Source organism: Amphiprion ocellaris, chromosome 12 (genome assembly GCF_022539595.1).
Source record: "Amphiprion ocellaris isolate individual 3 ecotype Okinawa chromosome 12, ASM2253959v1, whole genome shotgun sequence".
NCBI classification, from domain to species: Eukaryota; Metazoa; Chordata; class Actinopteri; family Pomacentridae; genus Amphiprion; species Amphiprion ocellaris.
The window spans coordinates 36,644,698-36,658,845 of record NC_072777.1 but is presented as its reverse complement, the minus strand read 5'-3'; the positions used below and the strand labels follow the sequence as shown (position 1 = coordinate 36,658,845).

Genomic DNA, 14,148 nt, shown 5'->3' with positions numbered 1-14,148 from the left:
GATCTCCTATTGAAAATCAATGCAATAAATAATGTCATGGTTTTTTTTCACTTAAATTCACTGAACCTAATCTAGAATTAAAGTTTCTAAATATTTCTTCTCACTAAACAGAAACTGAACTATCGCCTACTAGTGCAACACAACTGGGTCAAGCTGAGACGATTCCTAAACTCTGTGGTTTATCCAGTTTACATGATGCATTATTAAACAATGGAACAGAGCTTTAGTGTTAAGGAACCTTAATCTAAACAAACTCCCCGTGGAGACATCTAATACATGCTACCCTCTTGGAAAAAAAAAAGTAAATAAAGTTTCCAAAAATTAGTGTCAAAATTTTTGGCAATATTTTTTCATGACGAACAGAAGGTATTAAATGGCAACATGCCAGTAAACCACAGATTTTCCTACCAGTAATCAGGAAGGCAGTGTATTTTTTAACTGTTTGCTTCCTGGTAGAAAGTCAAACAAAGATTGTGATCTAGCACTACGTTAGAAAACCGCTGTAAAGTTTTAATCCAACATTCATCTTTAAACTTAAAGATTAAGATCACACATACACTATATAAACACATACAAGTCTTCTAATTGCTTTAATAAGGATTTAATAAAGAGAAACCATGTGTTTTGTGTTTTCTCTCTAGTCAGGATGGCATTACCAAAGACAGTAGGATATGTGGTTGTTCTTCTGGTTTTATGCACCAGTCTGGAGAATCAGGGATACATACAGTGTCTGGATGTTTTTTCTCAGGTAAGAATGAACTGATAATTACTAACAGCAGAGGTTGTAGTGCTACACCATGAGATGCTGAGACTGCTGTGTGTGGTTGTATGAAATAACTTATCTGTTGTGTATTTTTCTAGTTTACAATTGATATTTACTTACAGTTATTGTTCTATGTAGACAAACTACAGTTGAACTGAATCTGATGATTCTTTCAGGAATCACTGAGTTCAAAAACATCCTCCATTCATGCCAGAGAAAAACGACAAAGTGAGTCACATTCTATTAACATTAACAGAATTTATCACAGCAAAGAATATTGACTTTTGGTGTCTGAATCTGCCTTATTATTGCCACTCAAGTGTGGACTGTTTCAACTCCAGCCTCCTTAAATTCCATGGATTATGAGGTCCAGGCTGTTATAAGGATCTCAGACGTGGAGAATATCCGACTGATTCTGGCCACGCTCACGTTTCCTTTACAGATCGACAACTCCACAGAAATTACAAACACTGAGACCACAACAGGTACAACGTCCTTCATTTGGCTGTTCTTTTGCTCCCCAAAGCTTCAGAATCTTTATTCAACCAGCAAACATGTCGTTCGTCCTTGGTGTTGTGTGCTGCTGCTTCTTCCCATAGTGTGTTCAGTACATACGACTGGATACCAGTGCACGTGTGAGGAGAGCTTTGCTTGGTCGTATAACAGCTGCATTAACCATGAGGCCTGTGATGCCATCGTTGGTGACACATGTGGATGCATTAATGGCCTCCCAGCAGACGGCCAGTACTGCCAGTCAAACACCACGGAGTGTAAGTACATTCACACAAGCGCTCTACTTTAGATGTTGACACTTTCTGTGTTTTAATGTTATGTTGCTTCATACTTTAGTCTACTACACTCATTGGATAAAAATAGTAAGTGGTCACTTTGCAGATGAATATTTTAAAAGCCTACAGTGTGATTGTCAAATAAAAGGCATTCCCATATAGTAAATAAAGATGTTAAACAGTCTATAAAATGATTAGGACTGGCTCCACTGCAGTCAGCCACATTACTAAAATGCAACTTAAAAACACAATAACACACACATTTTCAGTCTGTTTTAAATTTGTTATGAATACAGAATTGCTCCATTTGCAATGAAATATCCTCAATATCCTAAAATGATGTCTATCTATCTGTCTAGCTGTCTATCCATCTGTCTATCTGTCTATCTATCTATCTATCTATAGTCTATCTATCTATCTATCTATCTATCTATCTATCTATCTATCTATCTATCTATCTATCTATCTATCTATCTATCTATCTATCTATCTATCTATCTATCTATCTATCTATCTGTCTATCTGTCTATCTATCTATCTATGTCAGCCTCCTTAGCAAAGTATATAAATTATAATTTGTAATAAAAATAGAGCTAGGTTGACCTATAAACTGTACAATATTTTATTTATGAGGAGAATGGATTTTTAAAATATGAGCTCTAATTGATTATTTTGAGTCTATTTTAACTGTTCTCAGTCAGGAAATCTTCAGTTGTACAATAAATTTATTTAAATTTACACATAAGCTTTAAAACATATAATAGCAGGAGATGATAGATTCTCCCTCTGCAAAAAAATATGTTTGTATTTTTTTTACCTTATTAACATGTCCATATGTTTTTTGTAAGGGTTAGGGGTTAGGGTTAGGCCTTGTAAGGCCTTGTGGCAACAAAATAAATGCTTCCTCATGTTGTTTTGTTGAAGTGTAATCAGATAATAGTTTTTACTACCAGCATCAGTTAAAGAATCTGATCTACAAAGATTAGAGAAGATGTTGAGAAAGCCTTCACTTGCTGTAGAGAGAAAAATATTTTTGCTTTTTTTAGTGTATTTTTTGGCCTTTTATTGATAGGCACAGTGAAGAGGCAGACAGGAAAGCAGAGAGGAGAATAGGGCGAAGACATGCAGTAAAGGGCCGTGAACAGAATCGAACCCACGCCCGGCCTTCATTGGTCGCTCGCTCAAACACTTGAGCTACTTGGGTGCCCAAATGTTTTTGCTTTTAATGTGTACATTAAAATCGACTTTTTGGTTGTAGTGGATAATGAGAGACATTTTTTAAAAAATAAAGTTGCTAACAGGGCAAACTTGCAAGAAAAGAGGCAAAGATGAGGCAATTTTATGCAAAAAATAAATGGGGAAATGAGAAATTAGTAAAGACATTCATAAAAGAAGGGAAACAAGCAAATGGGAAAGTAAAACAACTAGATAAGAAAAATAACTTTTCTTCCTTAAAAAGCAGCAGGTCTGGATGCTGTGCATCCAAGCCTACTTAAGGACTGAGCTGCTCCAGAGGATCTTCAACTTGAGTCTTTAGACGGGTAGGGTTCTGGTTCTGTGTACAACATCAGGTCTTTTGGTACCAAACTGAGAAAAATGACTACAGACTGATGCCATTCACTTCACACATCATGACGATACTGTAGCGGCTGCTTCTTTGCTGCTTTCTGAGACCGCTGGTTGCACATTCACTTGACCTTCTGCAGTTCGCAAACCAGGAAAATGTGGTAAAGATGGCCTTTTACATGCTCCACTGGGTCTGTTATCACTTGGATGATCTAATGAAGCTACTTCTTTGTAATAATCAGTATTTCTGTTCCAGTGAGGACCTTCTCATTTTCTATGGACATGGAGTTTGATCGTTCATTCAATGACCCAGGCCATGCATTTTACCAAGACATTAATAACACTGTAAGTCTTTATATGTCTTCTCTTCTTATCATTTCATTGTATTACATTTCTGATGCACTCAATCCAACTAATATTAAATCCTGGCTATGTCACTGTCTTAAACAGATTCAAAACCAAATCAGGACACACTTCCCAGCTCCAGTTTCAGCACAATTAATTGGTTTTAGGTAAGTCCAGTTTAATTCCTTTGACATTGTGTTCCTTAGATTTATAACAGCAAACTATGTGAGTACACTGACTGTGTAATTATATTCTAATGTAATGTCTAATGTAGTAATTACATAAAGGAATGCACTTCAGTCTACTGTGTTAAGCATATTTGTATTACAGTAAATTGGAAATAGATTTCTTTTTTCTTTTTTTTTTTAACCTTATTACTAGCCATTTAGGAAATTCAGTCTGTCCACCAAGGCTGAAATATCTCAGATATATAACGGATTTTAATAGAATATATTGTGCAAAACCCCCAAAAAACTAACATTTTATATAGAAATTATATGAAATTATATTTCACTGACTAATACTGATGATAATGACGATAGTGTTATAGATCTTTTCTGCAGACAATAAATAGTGATTGATGTCAATTTTCCAGAGCAGAGACACTAAATCAACTACACTGCACTAGTTGGAGGTTGGGTGTTCATTGGGACTGAATTCTGTCTTGCAGGAGTGGAAGCACCATTGCTACCTATACTGTCATCGCTACCTTCTTCCCAGAGAGACAAACTAAAGTGCTAAAAATTGGTTTATTTACAAATCTGGCACAAAGATACCCAATTATATTTGACAGTAAGGCAGTCATTTGTGATTTATTTCTTTTTCAAATTTGTTATGTTTGTCAAGTCCAAAATATCCAATCTTTGTGTAAAACAGATTTTATAATAACTGGCTGACCGTTGTGTCTACTTTTTTTTTTTTTTTTTTAAGGTGAGACACCCTTACAGTTTAATCCAACTGAAGTATTTTTAGAGCAGAGTGTGACTGTGACATGTGGCCCTCCACCAGAAGATCTCAGTTTTGGTACCAGCTGGACTGCAGAATGGAGACGTAACGGTGTGCTCATCAATGAAGATACAGAACACAGCTTTTCAATTCAGGATGGAGCAGCAACATTAACTGTGCCCAGATTTTTTATTACTGACAATGGTAAGAAATACATGGAGTGTAATGTAGACAGTGGTGACATTCCTAAATCACACGCAGTTAGACAAAAGTAGTGCAAAATAGGTTGCATTCACCTGTGCAAATTCAAAACAACTGAACAAAAAGGATGAGATGTTTCATATGTGGAAACTGCTGGCCATTATCAGAGGAATTCTATTGAGAAAAATCTCCCAAGAATTTTTTGCTTTTTTCTTTTCTTTCACCACACCTGGATAGTTAAACACAGCACAGCACAGATGTAGTGTAAAACTTTACTGAACAAAACACAACACTGAATGAAAAAAAGACTCAACACACAGCACATCCTTAGTTTGGCTTAAATATCAACTTCATTTATTTATCTGTATTAGGTGAAGATTTGGCCATTAATCATGCACTGCCATAGTTTCTCTTTCTTTACTTGTCAATTAAATTGACTTATCAGTCAATTAAAAAAAAATTTATTTTGTTAAAAAGGTTTTCTTTTATTTGAATCTCTTTTTTCCTAGTTGGCTTCAGCGTTGACAAGTGTTAGACTTTATCATTTAAATTCATTTCCCACTTCTTCTTAGTGTGTATGAGTGTACACTTCCCTTTACAAAGGGTTTTCATTATTAAAACTTCACATCTTTTTTTAACAGAAAGCTCACAGTTAAATTAGCAGGAAACCTTAAAAGAATGTTTCTTCCACTACAATTATGGAAATGCTAATTTAATTTATTTGCCCATTTGCCCCTCTTATATTTTTATATTTGTTTCACAACACTAACTGGACATTTGTTTGACTTTGAATTGATGATCACTGTTTTTAAGGCTTTATGAATATGAGCTGAAATGGGCAGACACTGCAGTTTTCAGACAATAATCTGATGGAGCCAGACAAATCTGAAAAAACTGGGGGCATCCAATAAAGTTTCACACATGATAATGATAATCACCTTTGGTTTCAGGACTCTATGAATGTCAGCTGAAACGGGCAGATAATTCAATTTTCCGACAAAGGTCCAATGGAGTCTTCAGTCACAAAGATGCACCACAGATCCAAGTGAACCCGGTGAGACAAAATGTGAAGTGTGGGACTGGAAATGTGACACTGCGGTGCTCTGTCAACAGTCCCTATGAGGTTGAGCTTCTGGAATCTCCTTCTGCAGGTATACCGGAAAGAAACCAGCACAAAAAGAAAAGGCTAATCAGCCATTAGAAGATCAATTACATGTGGAAGCAGTTGTCACAAGCCATTTCTGATAATATTATTTTAAAATTGTGAGTGATATTACTATACTACTTTCTAAATTCAGTTTTGCTGTTTTTCAGGTCCAGGTAATGTGATCACAGCTCAGTTTCCAGTTCCTGCTGACTGTACAAACCAGGACACCAGGAAGTTCACCTGTCGAACAAAAACCAATCCTGTATTTGAAAAAGAAATTGTACTGGAGCTTTCTGCAGAAGGTGAGTACTCATCCAAACTTTACAGAGTATTTAAAACAATTAAAGTCAAGATATGTTTTCATGTAATTACTTTAAGTACTGATCTCAAAACCTTCTTCTTTCTCTCCAGAATTTGTATGTTCACATCCGGAATTTGGTAATGGAACTGTAGGTTTCAAAGCTGTAGCACAGTGCGAAGACAACAAGGTGGGAGAAAAGACAGCAGTTTGTATGGCGAATGGTAAATTTGAAGATCGACAAAACAACTGTGTTCTTCAACACATCCAGGATCTGCACGAGCAGTCTGAGGTGAGCTACTTCTCCAGCTCTTTCAGACACCCGATGATAGTATCAACAAGCGCTAAATCAAGGGTTAGGATAGGGTTAGCCCCAACCCCTTTTTGGCAGCGTTGAGGAAAAAATTCTACATTAATTCAAGTGAATCGAGTGCTCTGAAAGGAAACTAGATGTCTGCATCTCATTCAGTTTTCAGGCCTAAAAACTGTAGCCCATGAATGAAGTCAGTCACTGGGCTTTTTGTCAGTGATATTTTCAAACTCAAGCTTTTTTTTTTGTCTTTTCCAGATTTCTGCCTACTGCAGCTTTAAGTAAACACTTCAGCACTTCATTGAAAACTCATAACACCTTTTGTTATGTAATTTTCCAAGAGTGCCGAATGATTGGCCAGAGCCTATCAATCACGGACCTTTTAGGAAAGTGTCTGTTTTTGTTTGTAGTTTAGGTGAATTCAAGGGCCAAAGAAAACTAACCAGACTGGTATTTGAATAATATAAAATAAATATAAATAAAAGTAATTTGAATCTGATCCTCAAGAAAAAATACATTACTGAGCATTTTTTGTTTCTTCAAATACAGTTTTTGAACAGCAATTCACTGTCGGTATTCTTGGACCACCTCAGCAACATCATGATCAACTTCACTGCAGAAGTTACTGAATCTCCTGCCTCCATTAATGCCATTGTTGACATCCTCAACAATTTAGCCACCACATCTTCATTAACAAATATCATAATAAGTAGGACTTCAATGGAGGTATGTGAATTATTCTGCTGAGCTTTACACATTATAAACTCTGCATGCTTTTTTATCTAATATCTTCTTTACATGCAGGATGTTCTGTTGACTGCAGGCATTCTCACTATAGACAAGGCAAGGGAATCATGGGACTTTATAAATGGCAATGACACCAGAAACAGCTCATCAATGAGAAGTAACAGTCCCCCACCTGAAAGTGTCAGTTCAATATTATTGCAGTCTTTGGAGACGATAACACGGCGCCTTACCAATGACACGTTCAACATTGAGACACCTTCCATTCTGTTGAACAAAACTACCTTCAACAACACTTTTAATGCTCACTTTAACTCGTCAGTGGAGATAAACATAACAGAGCCTGATGGAGGAAATACATCAATCACTGTGTTAACCTTTGAGTCAAAGCATAATGTACTTCCTGCAAGAGACGAAGCCAACTCATCTCTCAACATTATCAATGGCAGAGTTGTACTTGTTCAGTCAAGTACCAACATCAGTAACATTTCTTTCACGTTTGACATAAGAAACAATAGCTTGGTGGATCCAAAGTGTGTTTTCTGGAATTTCAGCCTCTTCAGCGGTCTCGGAGGGTGGGATGATGAGGGCTGCATGTTGGTACCCAACAACGACAATGAAACTGTCACCTGCAACTGCAACCACTTGACCTCGTTCTCCATCCTGATGTCTCCCTACAGTCGAGATGACCCTGGATTGGCCATTGTAACCTACATTGGAGTTGGAATATCCATGGTATCCTTGGTCATATGTCTCATCATTGAAGCAGTCGTTTGGAGAAAAATAAGAAAGAACAACACATCCTACTTACGTCATGTCTCCATTGTTAACATTGCAGTATCCCTCCTTACCGCAAACATTTGGTTTATCATTGGGGCAGCCATTTCTGATGCAGAGGAGAAAAACCCACCAGCTTGCTCTGCAGCTACCTTTTTTGTCCATTTTTTCTACCTAGCCCTGTTCTTCTGGATGCTAGCCTCAGCTTTGCTGTTGCTCTACCGTGCAGTCAGTGTATTTGAAGGGGGGTTGTCTAAAAGATCCATGTTGGCTCTTGGATTCTGCCTAGGCTATGGGGCACCTCTCATCATTGCAACCATAACCATAGCTGTTACTGCAGCCAAAGGAACATACATTCGAGATACTGGGGTCTGCTGGCTCAACTGGGAACCGTCCAGGACTCTACTAGCATTTGTGATCCCTGCACTGTTAATAGTGGTGATAAACTTCATGATCCTGCTTGTGGTGATGTACAAAATGTTGAGGAGAAGGGTTGCAGGGGACGCTACACAAGCAGGTGAGAAGCATGTTCTTGTGGTGATCGCCAGGAGTTTGGCTGTGCTCACACCATTTTTTGGATTAACTTGGAGTCTGGGAGTCGGAACTCTGGTTGACCCAAACAACACTGCAATCCATTATTCATTTGCATTCTTCAACTCACTGCAGGTACAAATTCAATTCATATATTTATACTAATATTTATATTATGCTGCAGTACTTACTAAGGTTTAATGCATTCTAAATGGTTAGTTTGCCTTATGTCATTGAATTCCCCTTAGCTGACATTTCTCTGTGTGTCTTCATAAAGGGTTTCTTCATATTGGTGTTTGGAACACTTCTGGACAAAAAGGTATGTGCATCTCAATATTCAAAATTTTAAACAGCTTAAATTTCTTTTTTACACTGTAATCTTTTCTGTAAACACCAAGTTTCTTTTAAATCTCCAGCCTCAGGAGCTTTTCTTGATTGCCTCCAAGTTGCTGTATGCTTTTGACAATGAAACCACATTTAAATCTGCAAAATAAGAAGAAATATACCTGGCACTGAGAGAGTTTCCCATTTCATTAACTAATTTGACACAGGTTTCGCTGTAACAAATGTTTATTTACAGTCCTGTTGACATTCTGCACTCTAGATTTAATTTAAGGAAAATCCCCTCTGAAGTTGAACATAGCTTTCTAATAATGTCTAGCTAATGATTATTACATTAACAAACAGGAAAAGCACTCAGACAGCAGAACGCCACCAGTCATTGTATCATTTCAGACGGATGAAATCTTTAATAAAAAATGACCTTGCTCTGAACACAGGCATGTGTTCTGCATGTGTTCATTATGTACGGATACCGGATCACGTGACCTAAATATGTAACAGGCGGCGGGAATTGATGGGACTCAGAAACACCCCCACAATTTAATCAGTTGTTCCTCGTATGATTTACAAAGGATAAGTCCTGATAAGTCCTCAGCGGTGGATTTGTAGTAGGATCACAATCATGTGATCATCAGCAGCCAGCTGACATAGTGTTCACTTGTTGTCATGGTTACAGTGACGCTATCTGGCAATGATACAGAAATCTTTCACAATCCATGGATCCAGACTATAAGCTGCATCACTGCCAAAATCTAATCACAGACAGATTCACAGAAGGACAAACGTACACTGAACATCACATAACTCCTTGGCGAAGTAATGATTATAGTCGAATTATACTGTTCGTATTACAAAGTAATCTAACAGGATTCCCATCCATATTTTGGATTAACCAGTGAATTGACTCAAGCCTTTGAATCACCATAGAGATTTAGTGCTCTGAAAGCACCAAAGCCTATTTCATGCACTGATGTCAATTATTCATATGCTCTGACTAATTCATTAGTAAGTTTACATTACTTCATTTCCACATTTGGAGTAACTCCTTTCTAAATCTTGACTTATTTGTGGTCACAGGAGACATTCCGTTTCCATTCTTATGTTTTGATAAACACATTTCCACATTTTGGTTAATTAATTCCAGCATTTTGATTTTGGTTCTAACAGTAAATTTCAAGTACATTTTCTCAGTTCAAATGGAATGATGAGGAATCCCAGCTATTTATACTCACCCCCACATGGCTAAAGCCATCTTTAAACAAAGGAGGGGGTCCATGACAATCCTTGTCGGTACTTTTAATGGAGTCTTGAGATCCCTGACCAGACAGTGTCACCACCATTAACACTTTGAATCACCCCTCACCTTGTCTGACCTGCTACATACAGGATGCTATCGGTTTCTCATGTTAACTGGCCTTTTAATCTCCTAATCTCCATAAGGCAGTCCTGCTACCTTTCATTGGGTTGATTGCCAACCTGTTATTTGAACCACAACATAACAGTTTCCAACTTTGAACTTTATCATGTCTTGGAAACGTACTTGCTCAAGTGTTATAGCAGTGCACTAATTTCTGAACATTAACGTTTCAGGTGCGGTCAGAAATAGCAAAAAAGTCACAAACTTCCAGAAGTTCCTCTTCAACTCAATTTGGGATGGTAAGGACAGTTTTCTTAGTCATGTGATCCTTCACTAGCAGCTCACTGGTTGGTTTTTAAATGTTGTGGTGGTTCATGATTTTCCTTCTGGTCCTGTTTCAGAGCAACAGTGGTGGGAACTCATCAAGTGGACCAGGATTTTTGTGAAACAGGAAACGAGGATGAGGCACCTGCCCCTTTTGTCCTTGATGCCCAAAGTGCCCTGTTGTCAAAGTTTTTTATTTTATTTTATTTAGTTTTTTTATTTGTAAGTGTGTGTGTGTGTGTGTGTGTGTGTGTGTGTGTGTGTGTGTGTGTGTGTGTGTGTGTGTGTGTGTGTAAAAGTCTCTGAGGACCAAAATAATAAATAAAACAAAACTAAAAATAATTCAGATCTACCGTCGGTCGGTCACGTGATCTACGTAGACGTCCCCCACTGCTCTGAGGGGTCCAGATGTTCCCTGTAGCTCTGCGCTAGCGCCGCTAGTCTAGAAACCGGAGACCCGAGGGAGGACATCAACAACTGATGGTCCTGATGGAGAGGAGGTTCTGCAGCGGGATTCGTTTATGTACGGTGTATTTTTGCAAGATGACTGATGAAGTGAGCATCCTGTGTGTGTGTGTCTGACTCTGCACACACACCTGTCATCAGTTCTAGCCGCTAGTTAACCACACAGCTGCTGAGAGGATAAAGTCTGCCAGGCTTCTTTTTGTTTCTGTATGTTTCTGTTGTCATGGGCAAAGTGCATCAGAGAGATGTATTATTTTACTGTCAGTGAGTTGCAGTGTGTTTCCTGTTTCTAGAGGCAATGAGACAGAGGTTATGTTATTTCACTGAAACTACGTACATGCATTTTCACATAATTTTGGACTATTGCAGTATAAATACAATAATAATTAGAAGAATTTGAATTGTTTTTCTCTCAACCTCTCATTTAAAGATATCAGTACTTGTTTATAACATTTGTATATATAGACAAATTAAATATAATATGCATAAATAGAAAATATATAACTTTTATAACTTTGCTGTTGTAGTATCTGATCTGAGACATGTATTAGCTGATAAGTTAGTAGAATGGAATCAGTTTTGTCTGTTCTAGTAGCTGACCAGCAATTTGTGGGAAAACTTACATTTCTTTTTTCCCTACGTAAACCGGTAGTCTCTGACATGAAATATATGCTTTTCTGTTTTGGTTCTGGGAATGTTTATGTTGAAGAGGCTTCTGTGCTTGGGAAATCTGCAAAGTGAAGTGGGGCCTGTTATTGAAGGAAGCCATACGTTATGTTGTGTTCCCATACACGAACCTATATAAGTGAGTGCATACTATTATTCTGTGAGATTTTCATATTGGCTGGGAAACTCTCCACAGGCAGACCATGGTGCCTGTTCAGATGCTGCCTTTTTATATAATAAAATTATATTATAAAAGCAACAGTGTCAACGGACGTTTCCTTCAACATCTGCACATCCTTGAGGTCTAAGAGAAACTACGACACTGTCTTGTGCAAAGTGGATAGTCAAACTGAATAAAAGTACAAATACATTTAAATACATGATTTCTATATCATTTAATTGTTTTAAACTTATTATTAGCACTATGAATAATAAAGGGCAGATTATGAATCAGCACCATGGAGCAAATCCGTGGCTCTACAGTACATGTCTGGAAAAGGTATGAAATTTAAAAGCAAGGACTCCAGGAAGAGTAGCCACAGTTAAACAGTCCAGTGTCTAATGGTGATGTAAATTCAACTGCAAAATGATTGTAGTTTGATGGGCCCAATGGTGGCCACATCAGGGTTTGAACCACTGATCAGCAGTCCAGAGACTTAACCATTGCACCACTTCTTCCATATGACATTCTTCCTGTATATGGGTTGCTACAATTCAGCCAGTTATGTTGTAAGGTATGTTTCTATATGGGGTTTCATATTCATGCTCCATGTGCCTCCTTTTAACTTTGAGCACCTGCCCCTCCAAAGGTCTCTGCACGGCCCTGACAGAGAACCATATGTTGACACTCCCTACATGTCTAAAACCTATGAAGACTGACTACAAGCCTTTGTTCTGCGAGATTTTCATATTGGCTGGGAAACTCTCCACAGGCAAACCATGGAGCCTGTTCAGATGCTGTCTTATTTATGTAATAAATGATATCATAAAAGTAACAGGGCGGCTGTGGCTCAGGTGGTAGAGCGGGTCGTCCAATGATCGAAAGGTCGGCATTTCGATTCCCTCTCTGTCCTAGTCATGTGCTGTTGTGTCCTTGGGCAAGACACTTTACCCACCTGGCCTCCAGTGCTGCTACTCACACTGGAGTATGAATGCGTGTGAATGTTGGTGGTGGTCGGAGGGGCCGTAGGCGCAGATTGTCAGCCACGCTTCCGTCAATCTGCCCCAGGGCAGCTGTGACTACAAACGTAGTTTACCACCGCCGAGTGAGAATGTGTGAGTGAATGAATAATGGATTCATTGTGAAGCGCTTTGAGTGCCTTGAAAAGCGCTATATAAATCTAATCCATAATTATTATTATTATAACAGTGTCAACGGACGTTTTCTTCAACATCTGCACATCTTTGAGGTCTAAGAGAAACAATGACACCCCCTAAAAAATTACACATTCTCATTGTTTAGTGACAATTACCAACTGCTGTCAAACTACCACACTAAGAAAATACTTTTTCTGTGAAAACCATTAACTTTTAAACATTGTTTGTTCAAAACTCCAGTCTCTTGTTTAGCATTTTATTTGCTGTTGTATTGTTTTGTCACTGGCTGAATTATAATTGTTTCGTCAGTTTTTCAGATGGTGACGTGTCATCTGGTGCATCCAGTGAAATTCACTCTTACCAACACTTGATAATTTCTGCAATCAGTTCTGACCACTTTGAATGAAAATTAATCATGCAAATGACCTTTAAAAATTTTAAAGTACAAAATGTATATTAATGTCTGACGCTTAATATTACATCTAAGATAAATCAGTTTTGCGTTTTGGAAACATTGGCGATGCATTAATTCTGTCATGTTCTAAAAATGATCTTTTGTTAAAGAATTTATATAAATAAAATAAATAGATTTTTGCACTTTGTAACATTTGTGTTTGTGTGTCTGACTGTAGTAAAATAAACTGAGAGTTTGCACTGTGTGTCTTGTCTTATAATATTCATTTCAATATATAAAGTAATGAAATCCCACAAAAAATATAGATTGTATTTGAAAAACAGATGTACAAATGTTTCATGTGCTGGATTAGTCAAAAATAAAATGTAAAACTTGTTCTTTATTGCCTTTCTAGAAATTTCAAACAATATACTATGATAGACCATTTTATCCTTATCATCCCCTTTGCCTAGCCACCGTTTACTAGCCTAAGTTTGTCTCTTCCTTCCTCTTGTTTTTGTGCAAATGAACACTATCTTTTCACCATTTTGGATTACAGCTGACTTATGCCGATTAAACAGTCCTCTGTGGCTCCAGCTTTAAAAGACCTTGTTTTGTTTTGTTTTTTTTGTTCATTAGCAAATCCAGTATAGGATTAGGATTAGGAATCTTTTAACCATATTTTTTAGGCTTGTGCTTATGAAGTTTAAGAAATCAAAAATCATTTATTTCTGCCATTTCAGGTTCAAACCATTCATGTTCATCTTTATTTGCTTCCCCTTCACTCAGACATTCATGATAAGTTTCATGTGTGGTTTTAAAATCTTCCAGCAGTTGCTTGTATTTCATAAAATTGTCTTAACTTCCT

At 37.5% G+C, this 14,148-nt stretch overlaps 1 protein-coding gene across 1 annotated transcript; it reads left to right on the top strand.

Annotated features, from left to right (window-relative positions):
• Positions 1–645: 645 nt before the first annotated feature.
• On the top strand, positions 646–8,764 carry LOC111567864 (adhesion G protein-coupled receptor F5-like). The gene is made up of 10 exons (XM_055015804.1): positions 646–748; positions 940–991; positions 1,084–1,248; positions 1,363–1,533; positions 3,258–3,308; positions 5,559–5,759; positions 5,923–6,057; positions 6,167–6,345; positions 7,168–8,550; positions 8,693–8,764. The coding sequence occupies exons 1-10, from the start codon at positions 647–649 to the stop codon at positions 8,762–8,764; spliced, it is 2,511 nt and encodes an 836-aa protein (XP_054871779.1). The 5' UTR covers position 646.
• The last annotated feature ends 5,384 nt before the right edge of the window (positions 8,765–14,148 follow it).